Source organism: Glandiceps talaboti, chromosome 12 (genome assembly GCF_964340395.1).
Source record: "Glandiceps talaboti chromosome 12, keGlaTala1.1, whole genome shotgun sequence".
In the NCBI taxonomy this organism is placed as follows: Eukaryota; Metazoa; Hemichordata; class Enteropneusta; family Spengelidae; genus Glandiceps; species Glandiceps talaboti.
The window spans coordinates 19,456,326-19,483,791 of record NC_135560.1 but is presented as its reverse complement, the minus strand read 5'-3'; the positions used below and the strand labels follow the sequence as shown (position 1 = coordinate 19,483,791).

The window sequence follows — 27,466 nt, the reverse complement described above, 5'->3', positions numbered from 1 at the left end:
ATTTATGTACATATATGGATGTATTTCCCATCCGATATTGAGAGGATAAAAGCGCCCTCAACGTTAATTCTTGAACATGTCACAAAGCAGCCTCTCCATGGGAGTGTTGCCTATCGTGTGGTGGAAGAAGATGCTTTCTATTCTGTCGGCACACACAAAGCGTAACGATGGTAACATCAACAGTAACCGACCAAACCTGAAATGATATATAGAAAAGAAGAAGTTAGAATGATAACAACCTTAATTAATTGATGCTATGGCATTGAAGTATGCAGGTGTGACGCTGAATGTTTTGATGTTCAACTTTCCCCAGCCTTATGTTTTTACAGCAGTTAATATGATGGAATCTCTCATTTTGATTTTTAAGAAAACTCACCCCGAGGAGTATTCTACCTTAATTCGATTCTTCTGGCTTACCTTGTCGGCTGAGCTGGATGGTGGTTTCGTGTATGTTGTCCTAACATTAACTGTGCTTGGTCTTGAAGGTTCTCTACCTGTGGTGGGTCCTTCAGTCCACGGGTATCTAGAAACAACCAACCAAATCAAAAACTGTCACTTTTGAGACGTCACAGTATTAACACTGTCCTGATATATAGTCTGTACATTGCACAAAGAGAAACAGATGAATTTTCTGTATTTGATAATAATTCTTTACAAATTTGATATGAATACCAGTTCTGATCCGAGCCAGGGGTAATAAATTGTAAAGCGCTTTGAGCACGGTGTGGGAAAGCGCTATATAAGAACCCAACATTATACCAGTTAAGCAGCTTATACCATGTACACATGTACATGTACACATCAATCTTATGTTTAAAAAACTTATATTACAATATAGTTAAAAGAATAACCCCATGAAAGAGTTGAACCATCAAGCCACTGAATGTGTTTGGAAGTTTATGATTTTTGAATGGCCATCAAAGACACCTGTGTGTGGTCACAAATTGGCCAGTCGGGTTCAGGATGTGTTCACAAATTAGCAAGTTATTGTGAGCAACAGGCCAGTGATTGACCAATTCATTTTAACCAGGTGGCACTTGAGGAACACGTCTTTCCATCAATTTTGCTTTATTCTAAGCGTTCGTTTGGATGAGAGTACATGTATTTGGCACCGTACGTTGGCTTCTCCGTGATTTCAGGAATAGGCTGGTGAGTAAAATTGTCTAAATTTGTACGTCGCCTTATGAAACCTTTGTCTATGTCTATATGAGACTTTAAATTGGCTCTGCGCGTGCGTGCCACAAAATCCCACGTGATTTCACTGACCACTGGGTTATCACCATCGTCACTCTAAGTCCGAGTGTTAGCCAAGATCTGTACTCATTGGACATTCTACGTCATTTATCAGTGCAGTTGTGCCAAGCGTGATACATTTTTCAAAATATGTATCGTACTCCCATTTTGTTTGGTAGAATGTTCTCTCCATTCATCAACTTCTCAAATAATCAAAACCTACGAAAATCAGCAAATTTGGGACACCATTTACCACAACTCAGAATCTGCTATTTGGGTGTACAGTCATATCGTATGATTATCAAGTCGATTCATATATTGTTCCTAACTTTGGCGTTAAAAGTTATATTTTCGCCCTGCAAAAAGACATCGATTTTGATCACCGTATATTCTGTGTGGCTTTGCTTTAAGCAAGATGTAGGCATTTTAATTTCTTTTTTGATTAAGAGCTTTACAATTTGAGACTGGTTACAATAACTGTAGCCTTGGTTTTTGCTTTTTAGCTTTCGTTTTTGTTTTGTTTATTGATCCTATATGTTTGCAGTAAAGTTACCATTTGAGTGTAAACTCCGGAAGAATAAAACACTCAATAATGGAAAAAATGAAAGGTCAAGAATGATGCACTAATACTACAATTATTGCATCTATGCTTGAGACATCATGCTTAAAACTAACATAATCATATTCTGTGTGTTATGCTATTTTTTTGATATTTTCAATACACTGCATAATTTTGCTAGTGTAAAGCATTGGTGATGCAATTGTGTAAATAATGTACTCGTGAAACAAATCGTGTACGACACGTGAAGTATTGTAAAGAAATATATCAATCAACCTCACACTTAACATTCGCTGGTTTCCAGATAAAATCTGGTATAAATAATTTGTATATGATAGTAAGATTTGAAAAGTAAATTTTGCACAAGACTGTCATCTTTAGATCATCTATTACGCCAGGTGGTGATGAGAGGTTATTGATATTTGTACGCCATGATGAGGGATGCAACAGGTGGTTGCCGAATAATTTGTAGGGTTTAGTGACCAATCAGAGACCAGTTGTCAGATGGACTTCATTGGGTATACATCTTTTGTAACAACATATTCTATTTGTTATATTTCAATATTACAAGCGATCGTTTCTTACACTGATGGGCCTGGGTTATTAAGCTTCAAGAACCTAATCGTGTTTGACAGTTGAGAACTGTACAACAGTGGACTGATCTAGTCGACCGTTTGAATTATGATTTAAAAGATATGTACTTGAAAGTTACAAGTTAAAGCAATTTAATATTCCACAATACCTGGTCTGAATAATACGATGGCTTTCATACAGGCGAATTCAGCTGGGTCGACATTGATGGCTTTGAATCGAGTCATCAGTTCTTGTAACACTCTTAAATCAGATAACGCAGCAGCCGTCTTGCCGTTCACCGACGTATTGGAGTTCTGCTCCGTTGCTGTTAGTAAAGGTGACGAATCTAAAGGCATCGACCACTGTATGGCACATAGTAAGAATAACTCACTCCATGCTTCCTCTAATAAAATAACCTGGTAAAAAACACAATGTCAAAAAAATAAAATTTAATGGTACATGTAAACTCTATAGTAAGAGATAGTATCAGTTGCAGCTACACCCGGCATCCCGTCACCAATGCTCATGAGAGAAAGGACCGAAATTGCTCGTACGAAAAAATAAGCAATTTTAACAACACAACATTGTCAGTAAAAGGGGGAGCAAAGTTTTTCAGTTGAAGGTTATGTACTGTTATCGTGAGCGGTATTTATGTGTTTATTTTCAAGTTAAGTGGGGAGGGAGTAAGGGAGAGAGAGAGAGAGTAGAGGAGGCAGTCATCAAGACCAAAACATAAACATGTAATGCGAAGGTCAATTCAAGCAAAAATACCGATGTAAAATAACATTGAACGATTAGCCGACATCTACATCGGATAGAATCAGATTGGGGAGAGAGAGACACCAGGGACAATACATATTTGGATATCATATTGTCAAAATGGGAAGGGGTGGGGTGGGGTGAATTGACAACCCTACAAGGAATACATACAATTTAAAATCAACGACATGCTTACGACGTGGCTATAAAATGTACATTGATATAGGGAACAGACTCGATGACGGGAGTTCGCAGTCATCACAAGTTTGACAAAGGCGGAATCTGTAGATAGTACAAAATGATTGGGGGAGGGGTGTTTTGAATTTCATCTAATGGGAAAGGCCAAGAGTTTAATATTCCCATCGAGAAGTTCTTCGAGCTCAAAATAGGTTTTTAAAAGTGCATCAACTTAATAAAGTCGTTTGGATATCGATTTCGGCAAACCTTTTGCGTGCTCAGTCAAAGTATTGTATTCACTATAGAATACAATACATGCTTCACTGAAATATCAATTCCCAGAAGTGCCGGGTTATAGTGGTTGTCTCTGCTGACACTAAACGTGATAGATGTACTTTTGAGACCAAGCGCCCTCTCTGTTACTCTTTGGGTTATAGTTCCGATGATGGATCGGAGGTGAGGTACATCTCAAAAATTAAAATGCTCTCACCTGGTCTCGGAATGGCAATGCTGAGAACGACGGGAGGTTTTTTGCCCATTTGACAGCCATGAATAGCAACCTTGCCGAGGTTTCATAGATGCTTTCAGGGGTATTAGTATACACCGGCACATCTCGGATATTCATCCCAACCCTGTAGAAACGTTCAGATTCAAGGTCGTGATCGATACTGGTAACGTCGATATTTTCGTCCGCTGTAAAGAATAAATAAAGACATAAAACACGAACAAGGTCAGCTTGTATGTATGACGTCACTGTTAATTGTTCCAAGTAATATAAATAAAGACGTGGTGACAAATTGATATGAACAATTGAGGCGAAACGAGAAAGAGGACTAGAAGATCAGACATGCATGAAGGAGTCTTTTGAGTTCTGACAGAATAGCGTTACAAATAACATAGCTACAAGGCTGCTATTATTAACTAAGCCGGAAAAAGATCTCAATTACACCCAACTTGCTTGTCACCAAGAACGATGACTGACATTTGATGCGTATTTTTACAGTAAATTTGTCGTGTTATAGTCGAACTGATTGTCTTTTAAGTAAATATGCTTGACTGGTGACGGGCGATAATTGTGTAAAACGAGCATAAATTGGGGGATTTCTTCTGTTGACATTTTCAATGAAGTATAACAACAGTTACGATGTCAAGATTTTCCACTGTCGGAAAAAAATCTCTGGTCGGAAAAGTACTAACGTATGTAATCTATACATCTGTTCTGAAACTATTTTTACAACTGACTTTGAAGTCCATTAATAAAATGTAAATAGATGGATTCATAGTCTTATGACGGTATTGCAGTAAATACGACAAAAACAACAACAAACGCTATATTTTACTTCCACAACTGAAACCATCTTATCAACTATCTGTAGCATTTATGTTCGGTGATGTAGACTAATATTATTTTAGCGATGAAAGGAACGTACGAAGTGTTCAAAATAATTTTGTAGATAATATTGCGTTTGTAAATTGGTAAATTGTAAAAGAGGTGATGTAGTTTTACGGCGATGTAGAAGCGATTTACACTCGTGTCACTCTTCGATCTTTCCGGAGTCCAATTCCTTCACGTTGAAATAGTTTTATTTTAAACATGGCTAGAAATACGTTGTTGTGTTAACTACTCAGACATACATCAATGGTAAATTATACAATGTATATATATTTTTGAAGTTGAGTGAACGGCAAGGTGAGACTTACCTTCCTGTGGTTCTAGTTTGGCAAATGTCTCAGCTGTCATCAAACTGGCCATAAACCGGTGATTAGTGGAAGGACTGGTAGCTCTTTGTGTGATCACAGTCGAAGAACTAGGCTCTCGATTCGGACTTGGCGTCAAGTTGGGATGTTCACCTGTGGCCGATACTACGGGGGCACAATCTATACGGACTTGAGAACTGTTCCGTGGTTGACGCTCATTCTGTACCGCTAAAAGACATAAGTATTTGAAATAACAGAGAAAAGAAATTACACTTTGAAAAAAAAACATATATGTTCACAATTACAGAATAGAACTGAAAATGTAGAAAGTAAAAGCATAAATTTACGACATAATGATAGTTGCAAATAGAAAAGGACAACTCGGTTTGACCTGTCGAAAGGAAGAACAGAGACAACCACAACATGTCTGCATTACAACAATTCGTTATACATACATGTATAAATATCGAATAAACAAAGAGCGTTTTTTTTAAATTTGACAAATATGAGCATAAAGTGGACTACATTCACGTAAGTGTTGATTAGTACGTTAATAAACACAATACGAAATACGAGAATGTTTAAGTAAAAGAACGCCGATTACAAAACTAAAACCAGTTACCACCACATCGTTAATCTGAGAGAGTAGCGTAACTAGCTTCAGCTTTAATACAAAATATTGGTGTAGAGAGAAAGAGAGAGAGAGAGAGAGATGACGTTGCTGTGTCTAACCTGTCAGTCAACATTAACCGTTATACACAATAAATACTACTCATTAATATACCTGAATAGCAGTATACTATAATACCCCCTATTTCATTTCAAAGGAAATTATTCACAACCAAGACGGGTTTATTGTGAAAAACAATATTTCGTTTAAAATGAAATTGGTAAATGGTAATAGCAAGGGTAGATAAGAGCAATGAGCACTTTGTCGTTTTTAATTCTACCCTATTTATTAACTGTCATGTACATAGGAGCCAACAAAAAGCGGGATTTCGTCAAACATTTATTGTAAGTGATACTTTAGCCAGCGGCATTGCCATTACTTGGAAATGTCAGCCTACCTTGGTATTATTGGATTGGATAAGGGAGTTAGACAAGACAGTTTTACCAAAGGCAACTTTCAGCTATCAATACGCATTAACTTTTATACTTAAGGCAAGATCGCAAACTCAATTAATTCACAGAAAACAACATAGACGCAAATACTAATTTTGCAGATGTAACAAACTACAATGACTAGGCGACCAATCGTGCAATGTTACCCAGCAGCTTCGAAATTAAAGATAAAATTTAAAGGCGACATCCAAGTCCGTTCATCAATAATATTGCAGCTTGACAGTTTTTATCCACGCAAGGATGTAATCTTACGCTAGGCAACTGAACGAGTGTAGGGTGGTGTTACCAAATTGAAGAGATCAGTGAAAATTGCGGTGGGACGAAATGGAGAATGATGTTAGTAACGGTGTACAAATCCGATGAATACTTCTCCAGGCTGGGCTTAAAATGTATACCGCAATATATGTGTTATAATCCTAAGTATATCTGTACAGTAAACCCATACATGTATGACATATGAAATACCTTGACACTTTTAGTGAAAAGTTGAAAACATGGCGGACATCACATTATTAAGTTATTATCTCTGCCTTTCAGGAATCGGTATTTGTCTATGCAGTGGTAAAGTGACAGGCAGTGCAAAATGGGAAAGTTTAGACAAAATGTAACGTCAGAAGTATTAGTTCATATAACTTTACACGAAATTTAATCATTTTTCGTACAGAGTCATGTGAAAGTACAGATGTCGTTTCTCAACCCTACTTGACACTCAGTTCACAATTAAATCACGAATCATAGAAAGTTTTACTGATGTTAGATGGACTTAGTATGTAGAAGGCAAAATTTTCACTGGCTTTATCCTGCCAGAAGGTTGGAATGGACACAAAGACCATATAATAAACAAAAAGGGCAAAATTAACGAGTAGCTAGATGGATATATACTTGGATGAATGGATGAATGGGTGGGAGGGTGTTTAGATGGGTGGGTGGGCAGGTGAGTTGGTGTGTGGGTGTGTTGAGGGAAGGACACAGACAAACAGACAGACATAAAGCTAGATGGATGGATGGACGGATGGATGAGTGGGTGAGTGGGTGGATGGACAGACGGGTGGGAGGGCGGACGGATAGAAGGACGGATGGACAGGCGGTGGGGGGGGGGCGGACGGACTGAGCGACCGACCGACTGAGCGACCGACCGACTGACTGACTGACTGACTGACTGACTGACTGATTGACCGACCGACCGACCAACAGCCAGCCAGCCAGCCAGCCAGCCAGCCAGCCAGACAGACAGACAGACAGACAGACAGACAGACAGACAGACAGACAGACAGACAGACAGACAAAGTAGGTAGGTAGGTAGGTAGGAAGGAAGGTATAGGTAGGTAGATGTGGTGGTGGTGGGTGGATGTATAGGTGGTAGATGGACAGACCGATAAACAGACCCAATTATATATAAACAATTAACTACTCTGACTAAATGATGGAATTAACAAATAAAATGGTAAGCTTGCAGTGATCGGGAACGAAATTGAAGTCCCCGTTAAAATTAGGTTATACCTCCCTTAAAATAAAGTACCTTACTTGTTTGCTTCAAGAAGAAGTCCGGTAAAGAACTAGCTGTAGAAGGAAAGTGCGTACATCGCGTGTCGACTACTATAGATTTAAGCCGTTAGGTTATTCCGTTTAAACAGCACACACAGAAAATCACTACTAATCTTACACTAGTACATCTTTAACAGGCAGAAATCCCTCTTTATCAGAAACATTTTTACATATCCATGGCGACAGGATCGTTTTAGTCGAGGAGACTTTACACTTTAATATAGTTGATAGTCTAAAACTTGACTGGTTTACAGACGTAGTATAGATTTGTGATTACAATTCAGGTAGTGATAATTCTTTGGGTGGCGATATTAGTGTTACTATGTGATGGCACTTAGACGAAATGATTGTCAAGCGAGTTGAAGGGCTTGTCCAGTAATCAACTTAATTAATGGCACTCATTTAACAATTCATATGGGAGATGGGGGACGATTAGTCTTAAGACCTTTTTTCTATTGCTGAATTGATGACACGGTTATATGATTGAACTATCCTGACCTTAACTTATTGTCTGTCTGCCGAAATCCTATTACACTTCCTCAAGATTTCCTACACTTCCAATATTGCTGGAATATTGAGTTGTGAAGCTCAATGACGGGTTATTAAATTTAGTTAGATTTTCCACTTTATCGGCCCACTGTTCCGAAGCGTAAATATCTTGACGGAATTGATGACCAATTCTACACACAACCGTTCAACATCAAAATGCATGCTCTGTATATTCACAATGGGTTAGCAAACTACCTGTTTATTGAAACTTTCAAGCGATACAACATCCATTGGTAACTTTATATTAGCAAACTGTTATGCTATTAAATCTATTGTATGACTAAAGCAGAGAACCATTACTACACAGGGAGGACTGAACGTCACAATACCACCCACAGGATATTATCAGGGGATAACGACGCTCCTAGTATATAGCCCTTAGTGCAATACATATCTTATCTATTCCCAAGTAACGATGCATCCATTTTCTCCGAGACTAAATTGCTGTAGACAAACCCGTGAAAACTGCATACGTGACAGTTTCATTTGGTCACGCTTAACCCAAACGTTGAATGAAATGTTGATAGTTCCGACGGCCACATTTAATGTTTCGTGACGGAGAACAGGTCATGTCAGACGATCTACCTAGTAATTCCACATTACATGTAAATCCGATAAATGAATAGAAAGTAATTATGGTAATTTGTCGGAATTATCTCATAAACCCGGAATCTACCAAATGAATTGACATCAGCCAGTCTCCTCGTGCGGAACGATTACATTATAGCAAATCGCACTACATAGATCAATGTCATTTCAAGTACCAGCTTTCAGTGAAAAAAAAGATAGGTTGACATATGTCATGGCCAAAGCGAATGACCGGACGGGACGGCTGGGTGAAGTCAAACTGTCAGGTAGACCGATAGGTAGTTGGCTGACAAACGTCAACTGACCAATAGATCGTAATTACGGTACCAGCTAGAAATACACATGCATATATATATACACATCTATACCTACCTACCTACCTACCTACACACATACACACACACACACACACACACACACACACACACACACACACACACACACACACAAATCGTTAAAAAAGACAGTCTGGTGACATTAGTCAAAGTGTTGGAAGACTATGTTGTAAAGTAAGTAGAGAGTTGTTGGTGAGTCTATCGATTTGCTGCTCTTTAGCTGACAATCTGGACACCACTTACATATAGAATCGGTAATCGATCCACCCTGGGTATGCACATATCTTTACAATATATCGACAAACAAGTTATAAACCGTGTCGTGTGTTGGCGTGCCCCCTGTTCACCTTCACTTGATATGGATGAAACACCTATTCGATTACTACTAAATGTTTGTATCTGGATACAATCGATGCATTCATGGGTTCCCACGTCTGACTTGCTGCTTTGCATCGAACTTATCTTATTTTTCACAAATGTTTGTCGTCATACAGAAAGTGAAATCGCTTGAAATAAATTCGAAGTGAAACAGTATTTGGATGTCATTTTAGTGAGAAATAATAATGAACGATGCAATATTTTAAATAATTTAAAAACAGGCTCATTATCAACTATCTTATTTGTTGTGGCCATCATTCTTACAAACAACACAGACACAGACACATACATACTTACACACACACACACATACATACACACACACACACACACACACATACATACATACATACATACATACATACATACATACATACATACATACATACATACATACACACACACACACACACACACACACACACACACACACACACACATACATACATACATACATACATACATACATACATACATACATACATACATACATACATACATACATACATACATACATACATACATACATACATACATACATACATACATACATACATACTTATACAAAAATACATGAATTTTAACAGACTAGACATGTCGACCAATTGAGAAATAACAAAATATATTATCAACCCTTACCTGGTACTAAGACTTCGATTTACGGTGTTGAAATAGTTGTTCAGTATTAAACGTCAGACAATTATTACAACTGCATCACTTTATTCATCTACGACTACATAAACCTGTTCTATTCACATAGTAATGACAAATGTCTTAGTTTTCAAACAGTCACATCTTACTAATTATGTACTAGACGTCACTTTGGATGGCTACCTTTCTATGAATTCACTGTTCTAAATTTAAACTTCTGCGACCAATATACTTTCGTATACGAAACTGTTTAATATTTAACTGAAATATGTTGTATCTAATGAATAATAAACACTATCAATAATTACTATTATAAATTATATAGCGTTTGTAATTTTTATCGGATGAGATGCTTCTATCACTTACAATACTTTTGAGGTCGACACACCATAAAAACAATGGAGTGTAAGCACTAAACAGGAAAGGGGAACTTAATGCGTATCGACAACTACGGTATTATGTGAAAACTGTATATATAATGTATATATACCTTATCGTTCTATGCAAGAAGTGCTTACGTGTAGAGGAGTGCTTAACTTTGTATACTTCGTGACGGGAACTACCTTACTAACGTTTATTTTTGCTTAAACACTTCTAATTATTTAACAATACTGACAGCAACGTTGTCGAATTGATATTACGTCGCCCAAGAAAGTGAAACCTTCATCACAGTTATTCACACGTTAGATTGTAATAATATAAAAAAAATGCGAATTAACACCATTTCTATCACTATTTGATGTCAAGATCTATTGCCTAAAGACGGAGAATAAACATGACAGTTTTTCTCTGTATTCGTTCTTTTCTAACGTGTAGCAGCAAATATGGCATTAATGGTGAAAATACGAGGAATTGCGTCGCTCAGCGGGATAACAATTATATCAACACTAGCTTTAATCTAATACTGGTAAATTTGATAAAAACTGTGCTCCAGTTCGAAAATGAGCGGGACTTGTCCGTGACGAAGGCATTAATGAATTTAAACACCAGTTTGTCGTTCGTCTAGTCGTCTCATGCTACACTATCACACTTCAAAATTACTTTTCACTGTCACTCCCAGTGTGAGACTCGACGTGGGGTGATATTCCCTGTTCTGCCTCCTTATCGAAGCACCAAATTGACCGGCGTGAGACGCCTGTGTGATGTACGTAGTTCCGCCTTATAATCGTAGATTCAAAAAAAAATTGACAAGGTCCCCAATGTTGTCTATTATATCAAAATGGGCATGGAGTCGTTGTTTTGCTAACTCCCTGCTGCGGCAAGATATCGTGCCAATGTTCTATAACTTTTCTGTATGTAATTTCACAGGTTTTTTATGCTGTCTCGGCAAAAGAATTGCCTGGAGTTGCCGTAGGCTACTATTTTGTTAAGAGATGTTTGGTTGTTTGCAAGACTTTTCACTATTGTCAGAAATAGATTGAAGTGATAATTACTGTATTTTAAAATACCTATGCAGACAACAATTTTAACTGACAAAAACCGACACAATAATTTATAAAAATCGTTTTTGGGATAAGTAGTTTTACACTTTTTCACATTTCAAGTGTGATATGAGATGTTGAGTTTCATTTCCAAAGTTTATAGTACTCTACTGGCAAACCTACCAAAGAACATTAATGTATAGCGACTTTCAACTTTGATGTTTTACTCTGGTGTTTAGACATAAGCGTAATTCCTTTAGGTTTTTTTTTACATTTGTATGTATACAGATCCAAGGTTTCAAATGTTAGAATGTTCGTGGGTTTGTTGGAACGAGTTTGTTTAAATTCTGAGATTGTGTATTTGTAGTGAGAGCAGGGAATTTTAGATTTTAAATGTATTGTTGTGAGCATAAATAAGATGTTTGGTATAAATATAGCGATCACGTAGTTGAAGTAGATATAGTATAGTAACACACACATCATATCATATGTCCATTGGATCGTTTCCATGTGTAAAGTTGTTATTGAAGTGCATACTACTTTTGTAAAACAGAATACAAACACATATACATACTTACACACACACACACAGACACACACACACAGACACACACAGACACACATACATACATACATACATACATACATACATACATACATACATACATACATACATACACACATCCATACATACATACATACATACATACATACATACATACATACATACATACATACATACATACATACATACATACATACATACATACATACATACATACATACATACATACATACATACATACATACATACATACATACATACATACATACATACATACATACATACATACAAAGGAGGAGGAAAATCGTTCCGTCTCGGAACGCTGGAACCCCTTGGAATTAATAGATTATTTACATTATTTTTTGACCAACTACGCTTATTCTATCTTTCAGGCGTGTTATATAGGGTTCTTTTGGTGCGTGTGAATTTTACACGTATAACCGTCAATCTCGCGCGGTTGTCGTTCTATTCCATAACATTCAGATATAGTCTATAGTCAGGTATCAACCAACTATGTCGAGCCTTGAATACCTTGAAAAAGAATTTTTATTCGAAACGACGAATTGCATCTATTTATTCGGAATGACTCACTCGTTCCTATTGCATTTCTTTTTTTCCTACACATACATACATACATATATATATATATATATTGACATACAGAAACACACGAATTTTAACAGACTAGAACAAATAGCTATACTAGTATATATACTGCTAGGAAGACTATGAATACATAAAACCGTGGTTACAGATCAATAAGAGAAGGGGAAAGACACGTGTCGGGTCCATTATGGCTGGCATTTTTACTTTTTTGATGGACATTATTCAATTGCATTAATTAACAAAATAAATGAAGAATAGTATAGCGTATTTTAACAATGAATAGGGAAGGAAATGTAAAACGGTAAGAGATTGAAAGGGCAAGAATAGAACCCCCCAGGGAACAACACCTCACTATACAGCCATCTTTGAATGTTTCAAATTACTTCATTTGTTGGCTATTATACAAAGTTGAGTCGTACAGGGTACTGTATCGACCACTGTGTCTATGATTACTGTGCCAGTGTAGCGAGTGCCGTAAGGAATGTGATAATGTGTATTCTCTACAGCATATTTCTACATTTATCGGTCATTCAGGGTTCAAATATTATAACCCAAAAATTATTAGATCGACTTGAAATTTTCATATCACTCACTACCATACAGAGTTGGCCATTTTACCTATGGAATGTCCAAGCTGTCGTTATGCATAAATTAAAAGATCAAATTTCTGAAGTACGGTAAACAGAACAGAGAAAGTAACATGAAGCTTACTGATCCGTTTTTGAAATTTTAAAAATTCATGACAGATTTACACCTTCACACAACAATTAAAAGTACCAGAACCACTTGCAATATATTCACAATATAGAATTCTACTGTTAGAAAAAAGTTACATTACATTTACACATCAAGGGGGCAAGTTTGAAATGTTTAACTTAAGAATCTCTAAACATAAAATATTGATATATCACTGTAAACTGAGATCCCTGTCTGTAATTTTTAAAGTAGTCATGTGTAATATTTTTATGAATGATTATGTCTATGAATGTTCTATATGAAAGATTATGGATCATTATAATAAGCCCAATAAAACAATAGTTATTAAAACACACACGCACACACACACACACACACACACACACACACACACACACACACGCGTGCCAGAACCCACATATTTGCCCCATGCATTATTGTCAAAAAGATTGTTTATACACAATATGATTTTTGGCATACCCAAGGTTTATACTCTGCCTATTTAGTGTCTTCCCGTTGGTTGCACATTCATTAACGGACTATGAAGATATTATGTTGATGGTCATAGATAGAGGTGAACAATTACCACGTTCTTCCTATGTACGTACTGCTTTCAAATTGTAACAGTCACTTTGGATGCTATTTTTTGTTTGAATACCAAAATGACACAAAAATCGTAAATCGATGTTCAGAGGTTAAAAATATGTCACAATATATCTGGCAGGATATTGTATATTTTGATTAAATGAATATATAGATTTATGAATTTAGAATAACTTAAAAAGCCAACTTAAAGAGTTACGTGTAAATTTAAAGAGTCGAACTTATTTATGTTGACTGGTGTTTCCATGTACAATATAATAACATAACATGGTGACTTAGCAATAGGAATAAAACACGTTATTGTTCTAATTTTAGTTTCCTGAACTAAGCTTAGTTGACCAAGATTGAAAGTGTGCGAGAGCAATTTGGCGACTTTGATAGCATTTCAGTGAATTTTCGACTCGCTTCATCTCGTCGCCATCAAAGTATTAGCGGAGAATGGAATAGGGAAAAAAGACATTATGCTAGAGGTTGTAAAGTGGGGTATTAGTTCAGCTACTATTATCTCGGTTGGCAACTTAATCAACCAGAAAAAGAAAAAAATAACTTGACTCATTAAATGCTGAGGAGAAATGTCAAGTCACGAGCTGAAGGTAACACCCCGTTTTTCACATTTTATCTTCATTTTTAACAAGACTCCCTAGCTGTCATACTTCAGATATCTTTTCATGGCTGCCTTTCATTGTGACGTCATTGACATACTCACAAACAATGTTCTTGATATCGAGCTACTTGAAAATCTACAGGTCAATTTGGTAGTGAGTTAAGCAGTCGGGGTTTTTAGATTCGCTGCATGAGTTCAGTCAATTTACACTTGATGATGGGCCTATTATCCCTATGATTTTTCCTGTAGTGTTATTTTATCCAATTCTAGACGCCTTTCATAGTAAATTACTTATTTTTCGTGGCATGTTGATACCTACCTTAGCATTCTATGCTGCTCCCACTTCACGCTTTGACCTAAGCCACCGTTAACTATTAGTTTACCCGTCACAATTATTAAACAGAGTTAGAAAACTAGCAGGCTATATTTTGGTCTCCCCTTGGCAATTGCGATGTCTAGATTTAGGGAGGGGAGAGGGCAAATGCTGCAGAGCCGCCATGTAAAAAGGTCATATTAATTAACAATGAACGTACTTTTTTTCTCAATGTTCAATTATTTCCCTCGAAACGTATTTCTGTAACCTTGCATGTAACTACAACGGTGGGGTGGGGGTGGGGGTGGGGGTGGGGGTTGAATTAGAGTTAGAGTTTACCGATCAAAGCAGTAGAAATGTCCTGTTTAATAGCTACATGTAATGTCAGTGAATAATATTCAATATGAACGAACGAGAAAACAGCAGATGGGGCAATTCCCTAATAAAAATATGGAACATCATGGGTGTAGCATGTAGATCGGCAAATCGATTACCACATGGAAATACAAATATAGTAGAGGTTTTAAACACAGACAAACCATGAGACCTTGTCAAGCATCAAAATGGCCCACAAGATCTTTATTTTCGGTCGTTCCAAAATTTCAAAGACCTGCCGTTCTCTTTGTCGGAATGAATCAGGGCTGTAATGATCGAAGCATGGTGATTGCCATTATGGAATATTTTACTTTTCATGTAATGATTTAGCAGTCGTTTGGTCGAAAATATCGTTTTTTTCACCAGAAGGAGATCAGGGACTATTTATTCACCGATCAACATCTGGGCACAATCTCGGTGACAAAACAATTATTGCTTCCATACGGGGTATTCACTTATTCGTTTCGATTTTCATCTCACTTGCAGAGTCACCACTCATCAAGCCAATGTAGACACATTTCAAAGAGAAGTGTAAAAGTGTTATTCCTTTTCATAATGGCACCGCAGACAACACGTGGTGGGTATTATATGTAGTGGGTATGACACATAGTCGGCGTAACATGTGATGGGCATAACACGTGGTGGGCATAACACTTGGAGGGCATAATACATGGTGGACATACGGCGGGCAGAACACATGGTAGGTATACCACATGGTGGGGATAACACATGGTGGGGATAACACATGGTGGGCATAATACATGGCGGGATAACACATTGTGGAGATAATACATGGTGGGCATACCACATGCTGGGTATAACACGTGGTGGGTATAGCATGTGGTGGGTATAACAAGTGGTGGGTATAACACGTGGTGGGTATAACACATGGTGGGATAACACGTGGTGGAGATAATACATGGTGGGCATACCACATGCTGGGTATAACACATGGTGGGTATAGCATGTGGTGGGTATAACAAGTGGTGGGTATAACAAGTGGTGGGTATAACATGTGGTGGGTATAACACATGGTGGGTATAGCATGTGGTGGGTATAACAAGTGGTGGGTATAACACATGGTGGGTATAACACATGGTGGGTATAACACATGGTGGGTATAATACATGGTGGGGATAACACATGGTGGTGATAATATTTGGTGGACATAATACATGGCGGGATAACACATGGTGGGGATAATACGAGGTGGGCATACCACATGCTGGGTATAACACGTGGTGGGTATAACACATGGTGGGTATACCACATGGTGGGCATAACACGTGGTGGGTACTGGGCATTGGACATGGGCATAACGCATGGCTGGCTTAACATATTGTGACAGGAGAACAGAAAACCTGACTGCAGAGATGGATAAAATAGAATTATGAATATCCTGTATGAATTTAACATAATGAAACATTGTAATGGAGTCAAAGGTCATTATTTTATTTTATACCGAATCTTTGTTTCGATTTCTTCTAACGAACTGAGAATAATATTTGATATGTGATGAAAAATATAAAACTGTAATACAGTTTCCGATATGTGTAGTGTCTGTAAGAAAGTAAAGGTAGTGTCTGTAAGAAAGTAAGTAAATAAGTAAAGGTAGTGTATGTAAGTGGGTAAAGGTAGTGTCTGTAAGTAAAGGTAGTGTCTGTAAGTGGGTAAAGGTATTGTATGTAAGTGGGTAAAGGTAGTGTCTGTAAGTAAAGGTAGTGTATGTCTGTAAGTAAGTAAGTAAGTAAGTAAGTAAGTAAGTAAGTAAGTAAGTAAGTAAGTAAGTAAGTAAGTAAGTAAGTAAGTAAGTAAGTAAGTAAGTAAGTAAGTAAGTAAGTAAGTAAGTAAGTAAGTAAGTAAGTAAGTAAGTAAGTAAGTAAGTAAGTAAATGTAGGATCTGTAAGTCTGTCGGCCAGTCTGTCTGTCAGTCAGTCAGTCAGTCAGTCAGTCAGTCAGTCAGTCAGTTAATCTGTCAGTAAAGGTTAGTTAGTGTCTGTAAGTTTTGTTTATAGACTTTAATTTGTGAATAAACGTACATGATACATGATGTGTCAGTTTTCCCATTTATAAGATCATAACATATTTATAATTCATATCTTTAATATAATACCATGCTTCAGTAGTTATACAAACGTTAGATTCGTATTTGAATATGAATATATGTGTTCTTAGAGAGAGTAGAATTCATCGTCGTACAGTGATGATTGCCTGACTGCGAACTAGGCATGGGCTACAAATATAGATAGACAAAGCCATGAATCATGAATCAGCTCTCGAACACTGTGACTAAATGAACTAACAATGGGGGATTGAAGTGATACATATAAAGTAGATGAGGGGCAAGCAGACGTACTTGTCAGCTAACAATGGTACGAGAATGCGCTGAATTGGTCCTACTTTCAAACTGACAAAATAGTTTAGAGTCGAGTACGCCATTAAGATTTACTCTAACAGAGTGACTAATGGTATTCCACTATCTATGGTGTCTACAAACTCGACCCATTGCACTCATCCTCAACATATCAGTTAAAATCTACACCTTTACATTGTAAAAGGCAAAATGTCAAGCATTTTGAGTCAAGTTACCATGATTTGTCTATTTATTAAATTACTGACAACGGACTGGAGGCATTGTAGTTGGTGTGTTAGGCGTTAATAGAAGTACAAGATGACATGACACACACATAGTGCCATGGTGCCGAATACATACATCTTCATCTTTAAAACGTCTATGCCATTTGGTGCAGCAATTCAACATGATTCCGTCTTTTAGATGATATTAATGATGTCATACGTATCACAAGTACGAGTTTCCTCCAGTAAATCACCGTTTACATCAATAAATGTATAAAGTGGGCAAAGAGCGCTCGTATTGTATTGTATATCAGCCCCACGGCACTGAGTATTGCTAATATTACCCGTTCCACATCTAATAGTTAAAGTGTACTAAACCTAGCTGCTTTTATCATCCTAGAGGAAATAAAGACCCGTCACTGTTATTTTTACCCGGGGCTACAACACATTACGATACTATGCTATCTCACTATTTCCTACAGTTAGCGTTTCCTGGTCTTTTTACAACAATGTTATTATTAGCGTATTAACCCCAGACTTCAGTCTCTTTAACGTACACTTATCGCCCAACAATTTTATTGAGTAGTCATCATAAAAATACGACTTGTCACAAAGCTTGTTCACCAGATTTATCTGACGCGGGTTCATTTGTCTGCCAGTAGTTGATTTGCCTTGACATTTTCATCACCAACATGTCTCTGTGTCCTGTCTTGTCTTTAAGGTACTTCTATCGACGTTAGCCTGTCAACTCTGTACTGTACGTTTCTGTCTGCTTCTCTGACGGAGTTTGTCAGTCATTATTTTTGTCAATGATTTCTCTGTTTCTGTCTCTCCATGTCACTGTCTGGCTCTTTCCGCCTATCTTTTTCTGTCTGTCTGTCTGTCTGTCTGTCTGTCTGTCTGTCTGTCTGTCTGTCTGTCTGTCTGTCTGTCTGTCTGTCTGTCTGTCTGTCTGTCTGTCAATTTAAAGATAAACAACAGAGATGTCTTTGAAAAACAGTATTAAAAACAGTTGTAAAATTGATATAATATTTTTTTTTACAAACTGATGAAAATTCACCATCTTTGTAAACCAATTGACAGCATAGCTCTTTGTAAAATTAGCAATGTTCCTACCATCTTTATTCATTCCAGTATGAAGACATTTCTTAAGTCGACACGCCTGGCATTGGTTGCGATGAGCCTTGTCTACCGTACACATACCCGTACCAGCTTGACATCTAGACAACAAAAGTAAATTAAAGGGCTTATTATATATGCAAGCAATATTGAATATTATCAATATTGAATTCGTTATAATAGAGACATTTCAATCATCCCAGATAGGAAATTACAACCATCATTTTAATATCATAATATTTGTTTAGGAAGATTGGCATTTGATGTGTCAAATGATATATTATGTGTAAATGCAAAATATCGCTCATCAAGGTGTAATAGATATGTAATAATCATCGTCATCACTCGGGTAAATTAGTCTTGTAGTGTTACACAAATAAACTAATATTGAGAGATGAGATGAAATTATAATGTAAACACGTAGCCATCTAATGTGTTGGAGTAGCAGAAACATTCCGAATACTTTCACCAATGACTTCATACACTATCGCTATTTTCGCAACAAACTAATCAATAAAATGTTGATAATAATGCCATATTCAAAATTTCATCAATGTTTTCTCCATACTGACGTAATTGATGACGTAGCGAGGTGACATGTCTTGAACTGAAGATGATAGGACCATCGCTCAATTATGGTGTTCTCACTTAGAGAGAATATCTATTTGTTGGTTGTTATCTCCAGAACATTAACTGATGTGTGAAATTTCCGCAAACATATTCTTGGGTTAAAAAGAAGGTGTATCGGAAATTCATCTCGGAGGAAAATGGTGTGTAAGAAATAGATACATTAGTTTATTGACTGTTAACAATTGTAAATAGTTTAACAATACGTTTACATACTGAGACTCTATTCAGTTATCCATTGAACCTTCGACGGTTCCTATCGGAATTCATCAACAAACTAGTATTTATCATTAGGTCTACTAGCATAGTACTGTGACATTGTTTGACATTAGTTTTACATGGGGTCAGAGTTCAGACGGCTTGCTTTATAATACACAGTGTCAGTATTGTACAATGTGACTATTTCATCTTCTATATACCATCGAATTCATACCATTGGAATGTATCATTCCACTTTGAGCAATTACATGGGATGTTTTTGATGAGGTCTGTCATTTTTCAATGTTTTGCGGGTCAGAATGTCAGTGCGTTCTACGTGTTCCGATAATTACCTGTAGATCAGTTTTCGACGTACACTTCTTTTAAAGAATCCACTGCATCCGTTACAAGCATATATCCCATAATGTTTACCGCTACTGACGTCACCACATACCAAGCAACTCAATCCAGGTGTGGCTCTCTTAGAAGAAGGAGCGTGATTGGCTATCGCGGAGCTGAAACTTGTTGGGATTGCTGTAACCGTAGGTGTGCTCGGCGGCGTTGAGACCGATACAGTACATGGCGTAATCACTGAAATAAAGTAAAAACCACACAGAATAAATCCTTTAACGAAAAAACAACAAAATTCTGGTCGGCAGGTATTAATTTTTACGATACATTTAACAACTGTCGCCTTCGCATTTTGATTCCATCTGGTATCCGTACGTTGGTACGCTCTGATAGAATAGTATTTTACGTTAAGTGGTCTGACGATAATACAAATCCTTGCGATTTAGCATTTTACACAGGCACCCATCACGGGCTACATTCAGACGAGATGTTTTAAAAGCTCCAAGTTGTGTACATCTCTACGAATTGCTTGTTCAAGCGTAAAATGTGCTGGTGTTTTAATACATGACGTACTGGTTAAACTGCTGTGGAAGATATTCAATTGAACATGTGATTAAATAGGAAAATGCAAGAATAAAACTTCAGACAGGCTTAATGTAAAAATAATTGTGCAAATCCCCAGAAAATACTGGCGACTTTAGTATGGTTGCAATCCTTTAAGTGAGACATGCTTTTCTCAACTTTGTTGTGAAAACAGCGTTGATGAGAGATGGAAACGTAAATTACATGACGAATGAAATTCCAGAGTAACGATACGAAGCGCTGTCCTCATAAGTCTTACCACTACGTAGGCTAGCATGTTATAAGTATATAGTCTGGTGCAGGTATGCTTTGGGACATGGTTTACATCAAACAAATCACTGTATACAGCAATAGTATCATTTTCATATGTGATAGCATGAACATTCACCAATACGGGATAATGTCCACAAAAAATAAAAACATAACCACTAATCTGGTATCATGATGGTAAAGGAAACTCCCAACAAACCAAGTGGGTTTTAGAAACCGGTGCGCCGTATTTTCTAGATGCCTAGTAACCAAACTGTTACAAATGTACAACTCAGTAAAGTGACCGATCACAACATCAGTTTAACGCGTCCATCGAAATATTTCACAAAATTATCCCAGCTTATAAAACGATATCAGACTGGTGTCATATGAAATAAACAACACTTTATCGACTATTGTTTTATTTCATAACGGTGATCAACCTAGTAACTCTGTTTTGGCATAAAATCTACAATTGAGTATATTTTGAACCAAGGAAGTATGACTTGTAGCTGTTTAATTCGACATCTCAAGTTAGTCTGTACGGTGGATAGTGTTTGTATGTCTACAACGATTCACTGAGATATGTTGTATATAAATATCATTTGTCTGTCTATTTTAAACAAGACACAAGGAAAACGAACAACACAGCCTTCCTTAAATGTCTAGTATACCTGTCTCTTCCAGTTACTTGCTTTAAAGTTAACAAATCTATATTTCTCCATAATGATAAGACACGGTTGATAACAATCTAGGAAAATATTAAACGAATCAGGAGAACACTTGTAAATGGAAAAGCATGGAAAGTATTTAGGAGGTTGGACTCCACGTCTCAGATCCACGACAAGTTTCCTATCAAAGAGGTATTTCAATTATTGAAAAATTATGGAATAATTTATACCTACATTTATTGGGTATTTTTTTTATATCAAAAGTCCAGCGAGACTTCAGGTTTGTGACTCGAGGACAGTTTTATTTAAGATTTATGGGGGTCAATATTAAAAATACATGAAGTCAAATAGTACTCAGAATACGAACAGAATTATTACTTAAGTGTAAGCTTAATATGGTTCAAAGTACATTAAATGCATTGTCTTCCTTTTCTCGTAAAAGAAGGGTTGGTCATTATAGATTAACTATAGTAATGCAGAATCTTCAAATATTACCGTTAAACGGGATACTGGATGTTTGCCATATCCGCCATTCCACTCTCTAAAACATGTACAGCCATGGTATAATATGGGTCCCTGCATTTGACGAATTATTTCCTCAATATTTGATTAAGTTGTGCGTTTTATTTCGTGTTTTGATAGGAAATAAAATGGTTGTTTTGAATAACGTGATAAGGTATGTTTAAGTATAAGGTAGAACCATAAGAAACCATCGTCTTTCAAAGAGGAGATCGGACCATCACCTACGGTTACATAGTTTACATAATGTGATGAATGTATGATATCAGAAACCATATAAATCAAATAGACATCGGTATATCATGTCAAGACATTTAAACCAAATAGACTCTAACAAACAACTTGAGGTGAGACTCTCATATTCCATTATTCACAAATTCTCCCCTTTGTCAAACTGTACGAAGTTGAATAGCGTCCGTTGTATATTTCTTTGTTACGGTTGCATCTGACTGCCCGTGTTGTCGCAAACAATCCACATAACAGCATTCGTCAACAAAAAACAAACATTTTGTCCGTTTCCATGTTAATTTCCAAATAAAGTATACAATTTGTATAAACAATGTGAGTCGTTACTGATAGATACATTAATGGGGTGATTGTGATATGTGAAGTGCTAACAGCGTCATTTTGGAAGCCTGTTGTAGTGGCATTTCACTTTGATTTCCATGTTCGTGGTGTTAAATCATTTATACGGACTAAAGGAAGTCGGCGACAAGCGAACTACTCGTGAACATTTCCTTAATGTCCATCCCTGTAGGTCTCTTTAGAGCGTCATTAGCTAACTCTGTCTTTATCAAATATTCATTGAAGTATGTGTGATTTTAGGCAGATTTGGCGTCGTCAATTAAAACTGCCATGTACTCATTCACCTTTGTGCTCTAGGCTTTGTTAATTCACGCACCAAGTATGAAGTTAGATGGATAAAATAATAAAGAGTAACGTTTGAGTGCATGTCTGTTTAGTGGCTGCAGTAAATCGAGCCCTTTTTGGTCGATAGCTTCTTGAACAGAGTGAATTGAAATGGAAGGGCCAAGACAATATTGATTGAACCTTCATCAACTCCGTAGACTTGCCATGGCGAGTACGGTTACCTGTATCATACTATCTAATTGTCCAATATCCAAATGTCTCATCCCTGCTGCGTATACGCTTCTTTAAGTCGCCTATTCGATAAATACTTTGACACGAATCGATATAATGTAAGCCTGGCAAATTATTTAGTGCGATGACAGTAAGTGTTTATACAAAGATATCATTCTATATAGAGATCTCATTTTCACGAGTTTTCTTCAATGACTTTCTTTTTAGTATTGCGGAGGAAAATCTGCATTTTCCCCCTTAATTTTGCATTTTTTAACGATTTGTTTCAACCTTGTTCTATATTTTTGTACAATCAAGACTTTAAAAGGAAAATTTCTGTCACACACATATTGCTGGAGTGTAAGCATTTTACCGCCATTGTATTTTAAATCACAGCAACACAGAATCAAAACGGGAAATTTAAATGGTGGAGAGCGAAAAGTTGTTGACGAATATCTCTAAATTAAACACGTGAAATATCAATGGGTCGTCCTCGTGAAGAGAATGACGTATCTTAACTGATTGTTTTCATCCAGAAATGTCGTACCGTTTGAATGAATGTTAGCTCAAATTTGTGACGCCAGAAGTCTGCAAATATTTCATCACGGTAGCTTATATTTACTAATTCACAGCTACAAAAATTCTCTGAAATCAAAAAGGGCATGTAATTCATTACAATACTGTGCACCTTACACCAGCAACTTAATCTAATTATCATTCAATGTTTTTTCTGTTCAGATTAATTTCTGCCTGAAAGATTACATGATTTGATTTTCAACGTTTTTTTTATATTTTGACTGTGACTCTCCGACTCGGATAAACCACTGATTTAATCAAGCATACTCTGTGTTGTAAGGCTGGCATATTTACTTTATAGGAAAACTCTATTGGGTTTGTTTGTAGTGTAATCTTTGCTGGCTGTGCTGTAACAACTTTATTGATATCGATATTGATCTTCGCAATGGTCTCCAGTTACCTTTTCATTCTCTGCTAGTCTGCGTGTTTCCAATGTAGTCGGCAGTCGATAACTCAGCCCGACATGCGCCCTGTTTATCTAGGTACTTGCCTCCCGAGCAACATTTCCCACATTAAAACCAAAACGTGGTCGATATTCCGTTAATGCACATCGTGTTCATAACACATGGGGTGATGTCATTCGAATATTGGATTTTTCACAGAAAATTATGATTTTCCCGACACCTATGCTTTTTAATGATTTTCGTTCTGTCTGGCGTTTATGATTCATTGCTCCTTCACTTATCAATACGGAACATTATTTCGATACTGCAAAAGTCGCCTCTTTCATAAGGACAAAATGCTACCGTATATTGAACAGAAAAAAAAATTAACAAAATAACGGCAAAGAAAAAAAAGGTGGAAATAAACACATCTAGATATTATTTGTTAACATCTTTGGTCATTGTCTGATATCTGCCTTGTTGTAAGCTCTGCTGTAAGCAATATCCGCTGGCGATTGATTGCTATTTTCTGATATATGCACCACAAGACCAAATGAAAAATAACGAAAATTAAGTTATCTGTAAACGGTTCTTGCATATTGCAAAAGACTCGTATCGTGTGGCGGTTGATTTAGTTATTGCTTACTTAATTCTATTGTCTCGTTCTTTGATCGAAACGTGGCTTAAATTAGTCGGCTGAAAATGAGGTATATATACCCATAGGTAGTGCTACTTGATATCAAATATGTGTAAAATTGAAAGAGCAATATAGAGAAGATTGATACACCGGTATTGCTACAGTTGTACACACCACTTGAAGATAATGGTATTGTTGATTTCCTGGACAATTTCCTTTTGTGGCGGTAACGAGAGAATGGAAGGAAAAACGACTAGGTAAATGAAATCAAGTTATTGAAATGTACATCTACCCTCAGATCTCGTCGCGTTGATGAAATCTCTATCTCTATATTAGTATTATCCCATTTCAATGAAATCGTCTTGCTAGTGTCATTACTAATCGACTCCCAATCTTCACTCACTAATATTATTAAGAATTTAATATCGAATCCCCCAATTGTGTTAAATTTTCCAACCAGCACATAGAAAGAAATTATCGTCACTATACTTGTGCCCCAAAGCACCTAATAATTTGACCAGATATTAAATTATGGTAACGAAGTAGAAAGACGTTATGGCATGTATATTAAAAAATAGACTAAGGCCTGTGATAGTTTGATTGTGATATGATGGGAAAAGTAGCATACGTGTGGTGCTGGCATACATGTCTATTGTGTACTGTATTGTGTGCTCACTATTTATCTATACTGACAACTCATTGTATCAAAGAAGTCGAGTAGAAGAGATACTAAAAGCAGACATACTTTCATTTCCTTGTCAAATACAACGTGTTTGATAAATTTCCCTCCTCAAATACCGATACATATTAAATGGACAAGAGATAACTGACCAATTAATAACATGTTAGTTGCTGACTCTATTGACAGACTATATTATTAAGTTGTGTGTTGCTAGGCTCTCATTTGACAATGTCCGATCTGAACACTTAATACTACGTATTATCATGAGCTTTGCTGTTTGAAATCCGTACAAACTCCGGTATTGACTCGATTTCCTGTGGCTTTTACCTTCATTTCCTCCACCGTGGCGTTTGAATGCGTTACTGTTGACGAGAACATCCCGTTCTGAGTCAGGGACAGGAACTGTATATACCCGCAATGGATAATGTTGGCATGCCTGTTATTAACACTTAAGGACCCAGGCTTTGTTATCTACCCAAATATAATGTATGATGTTATGCATATTAAATCACGTTATACATTATTATTTCATTGCATAGAAAACAGCTGCAGAAGGGTTCTATCAAATATATATTTGTCATTTTATCATACTAAATAGCAAGGATAAATGCGATCTATTGGCAAGGGACTCATCATTAGAAATGCATAATGAGAACAAGTCAACGTTATTGAAGTAATGTCGAAAATTAAAAGTACTTTATGTTGCCATATCCGTGTCTTTAATATAGTCAGTCATTAAAAATTAAAGACCTTTCTATGAAATTGAAGAATATAAGCACAGAAGCATGGCAAGGTTCGGATGAAGTTTCTAAATTGAAAGTTATGGTTGAATGGCATTGAATGGTTGCCATGTCGTACCGACACGACTGTCATATAAGTGACATGGAACCAGGCTTTTAGTAAAAAAAAGAGCAAAATTTGATGGTGGGAGGTAATGTCACGGGGTCGTTTAATTGTTACTACCTCTAATTTTACTAATGGCGATTATTGGAAACATGGATGCGACTCAAATGTCTCGCTGTAACCACGTGAAAAGAAAGATCACCACTAGAAGTCGTTTAAAATCTGCCGAAAATACCATCAATGTAATGAGTCTGCTGCAAAACGATTACTGACGTTATTGTGAACTATAGGCAGTCGTCTATAATACCGGATTCTAGCTAAGGCGGATTACTTTAACCAGACCCCATCCGTGATGATGAATTGGGAAGCTAACATTAACAGAAAACAGAAGACAGGAAAAAGCAATAAGGGGTTCTACCGAGATTAAGATGAGAACCAATCACCAGAAAAGTGCGTGAAAACTCACAAATGCCTAAAGTGGTACATATAGCAAATACATACCGCGACGATATTATGCCATATCCCTATAACGAGACAACGCTGTTATTAAACAGAAAACGTTTTTTTTTTATAAAACTGCACATCAATTCAGTTAAACTTTATTTTTGCTATTACGTCCATTATAACAAACATACAATCATCGCCAGTTGTTGTGAAGTTGGCAACGATCACATTCGTAGAGTGATAGATTACTGATCTATGAAACCATTTTTTTCATATCATTTTTAAATTCATAATTTAGGAGAAATTGTCTTACCAGATAATGTATCCATGCTATCGGAGTCCATTGTTGACTTGGCGTCGAGTTACTTTCGGTACGACTGGTGAAAGAACAAAAATATCATCTGATTATATAGATAGCGGTCTGCTTAACTACTTCAACGACAAAACACTCGAGTTCACCACAGCCTGGACCAATCAAATAACACGTCTCATGTGACTTCAATTACACCTGTTCATTATTGGCTATTCCTATTGGTTGTTGTCTTGACACTTGACAGCTTAACTGCATATCACTCGGC

The 27,466-nt window shown here is 36.7% G+C and overlaps 1 protein-coding gene across 1 annotated transcript; it reads right to left on the bottom strand.

Annotated features, from left to right (window-relative positions):
• On the bottom strand, window positions 1-27,259 carry LOC144443805 (photoreceptor-specific nuclear receptor-like). Its single transcript, XM_078133353.1, has 8 exons — window positions 27,202-27,259; window positions 20,225-20,462; window positions 19,044-19,147; window positions 5,003-5,227; window positions 3,792-3,994; window positions 2,535-2,781; window positions 418-523; window positions 1-196 (listed from the first exon to the last, which is right to left on the bottom strand). The coding sequence occupies exons 1-8, from the start codon at window positions 27,230-27,232 to the stop codon at window positions 64-66; spliced, it is 1,287 nt and encodes a 428-aa protein (XP_077989479.1). The 5' UTR covers window positions 27,233-27,259; the 3' UTR covers window positions 1-63.
• Window positions 27,260-27,466: the final 207 nt, after the last annotated feature.

Excerpts from the sequence above, each read along its gene's own strand:
- LOC144443805 (XM_078133353.1), bottom strand. The coding sequence starts at position 27,232 with ATGGACTCCGATAGCATGGATACATTATCTG. Across the intron at positions 5,228-19,043 it reads TACTGGAATGAATAAAGATG|CGGTACAGAATGAGCGTCAA; the intron begins GTAGGAACATTG and ends TATGTCTTTTAG. Across the intron at positions 524-2,534 it reads CATCGTATTATTCAGACCAG|ATACCCGTGGACTGAAGGAC; the intron begins GTATTGTGGAAT and ends GGTTGTTTCTAG.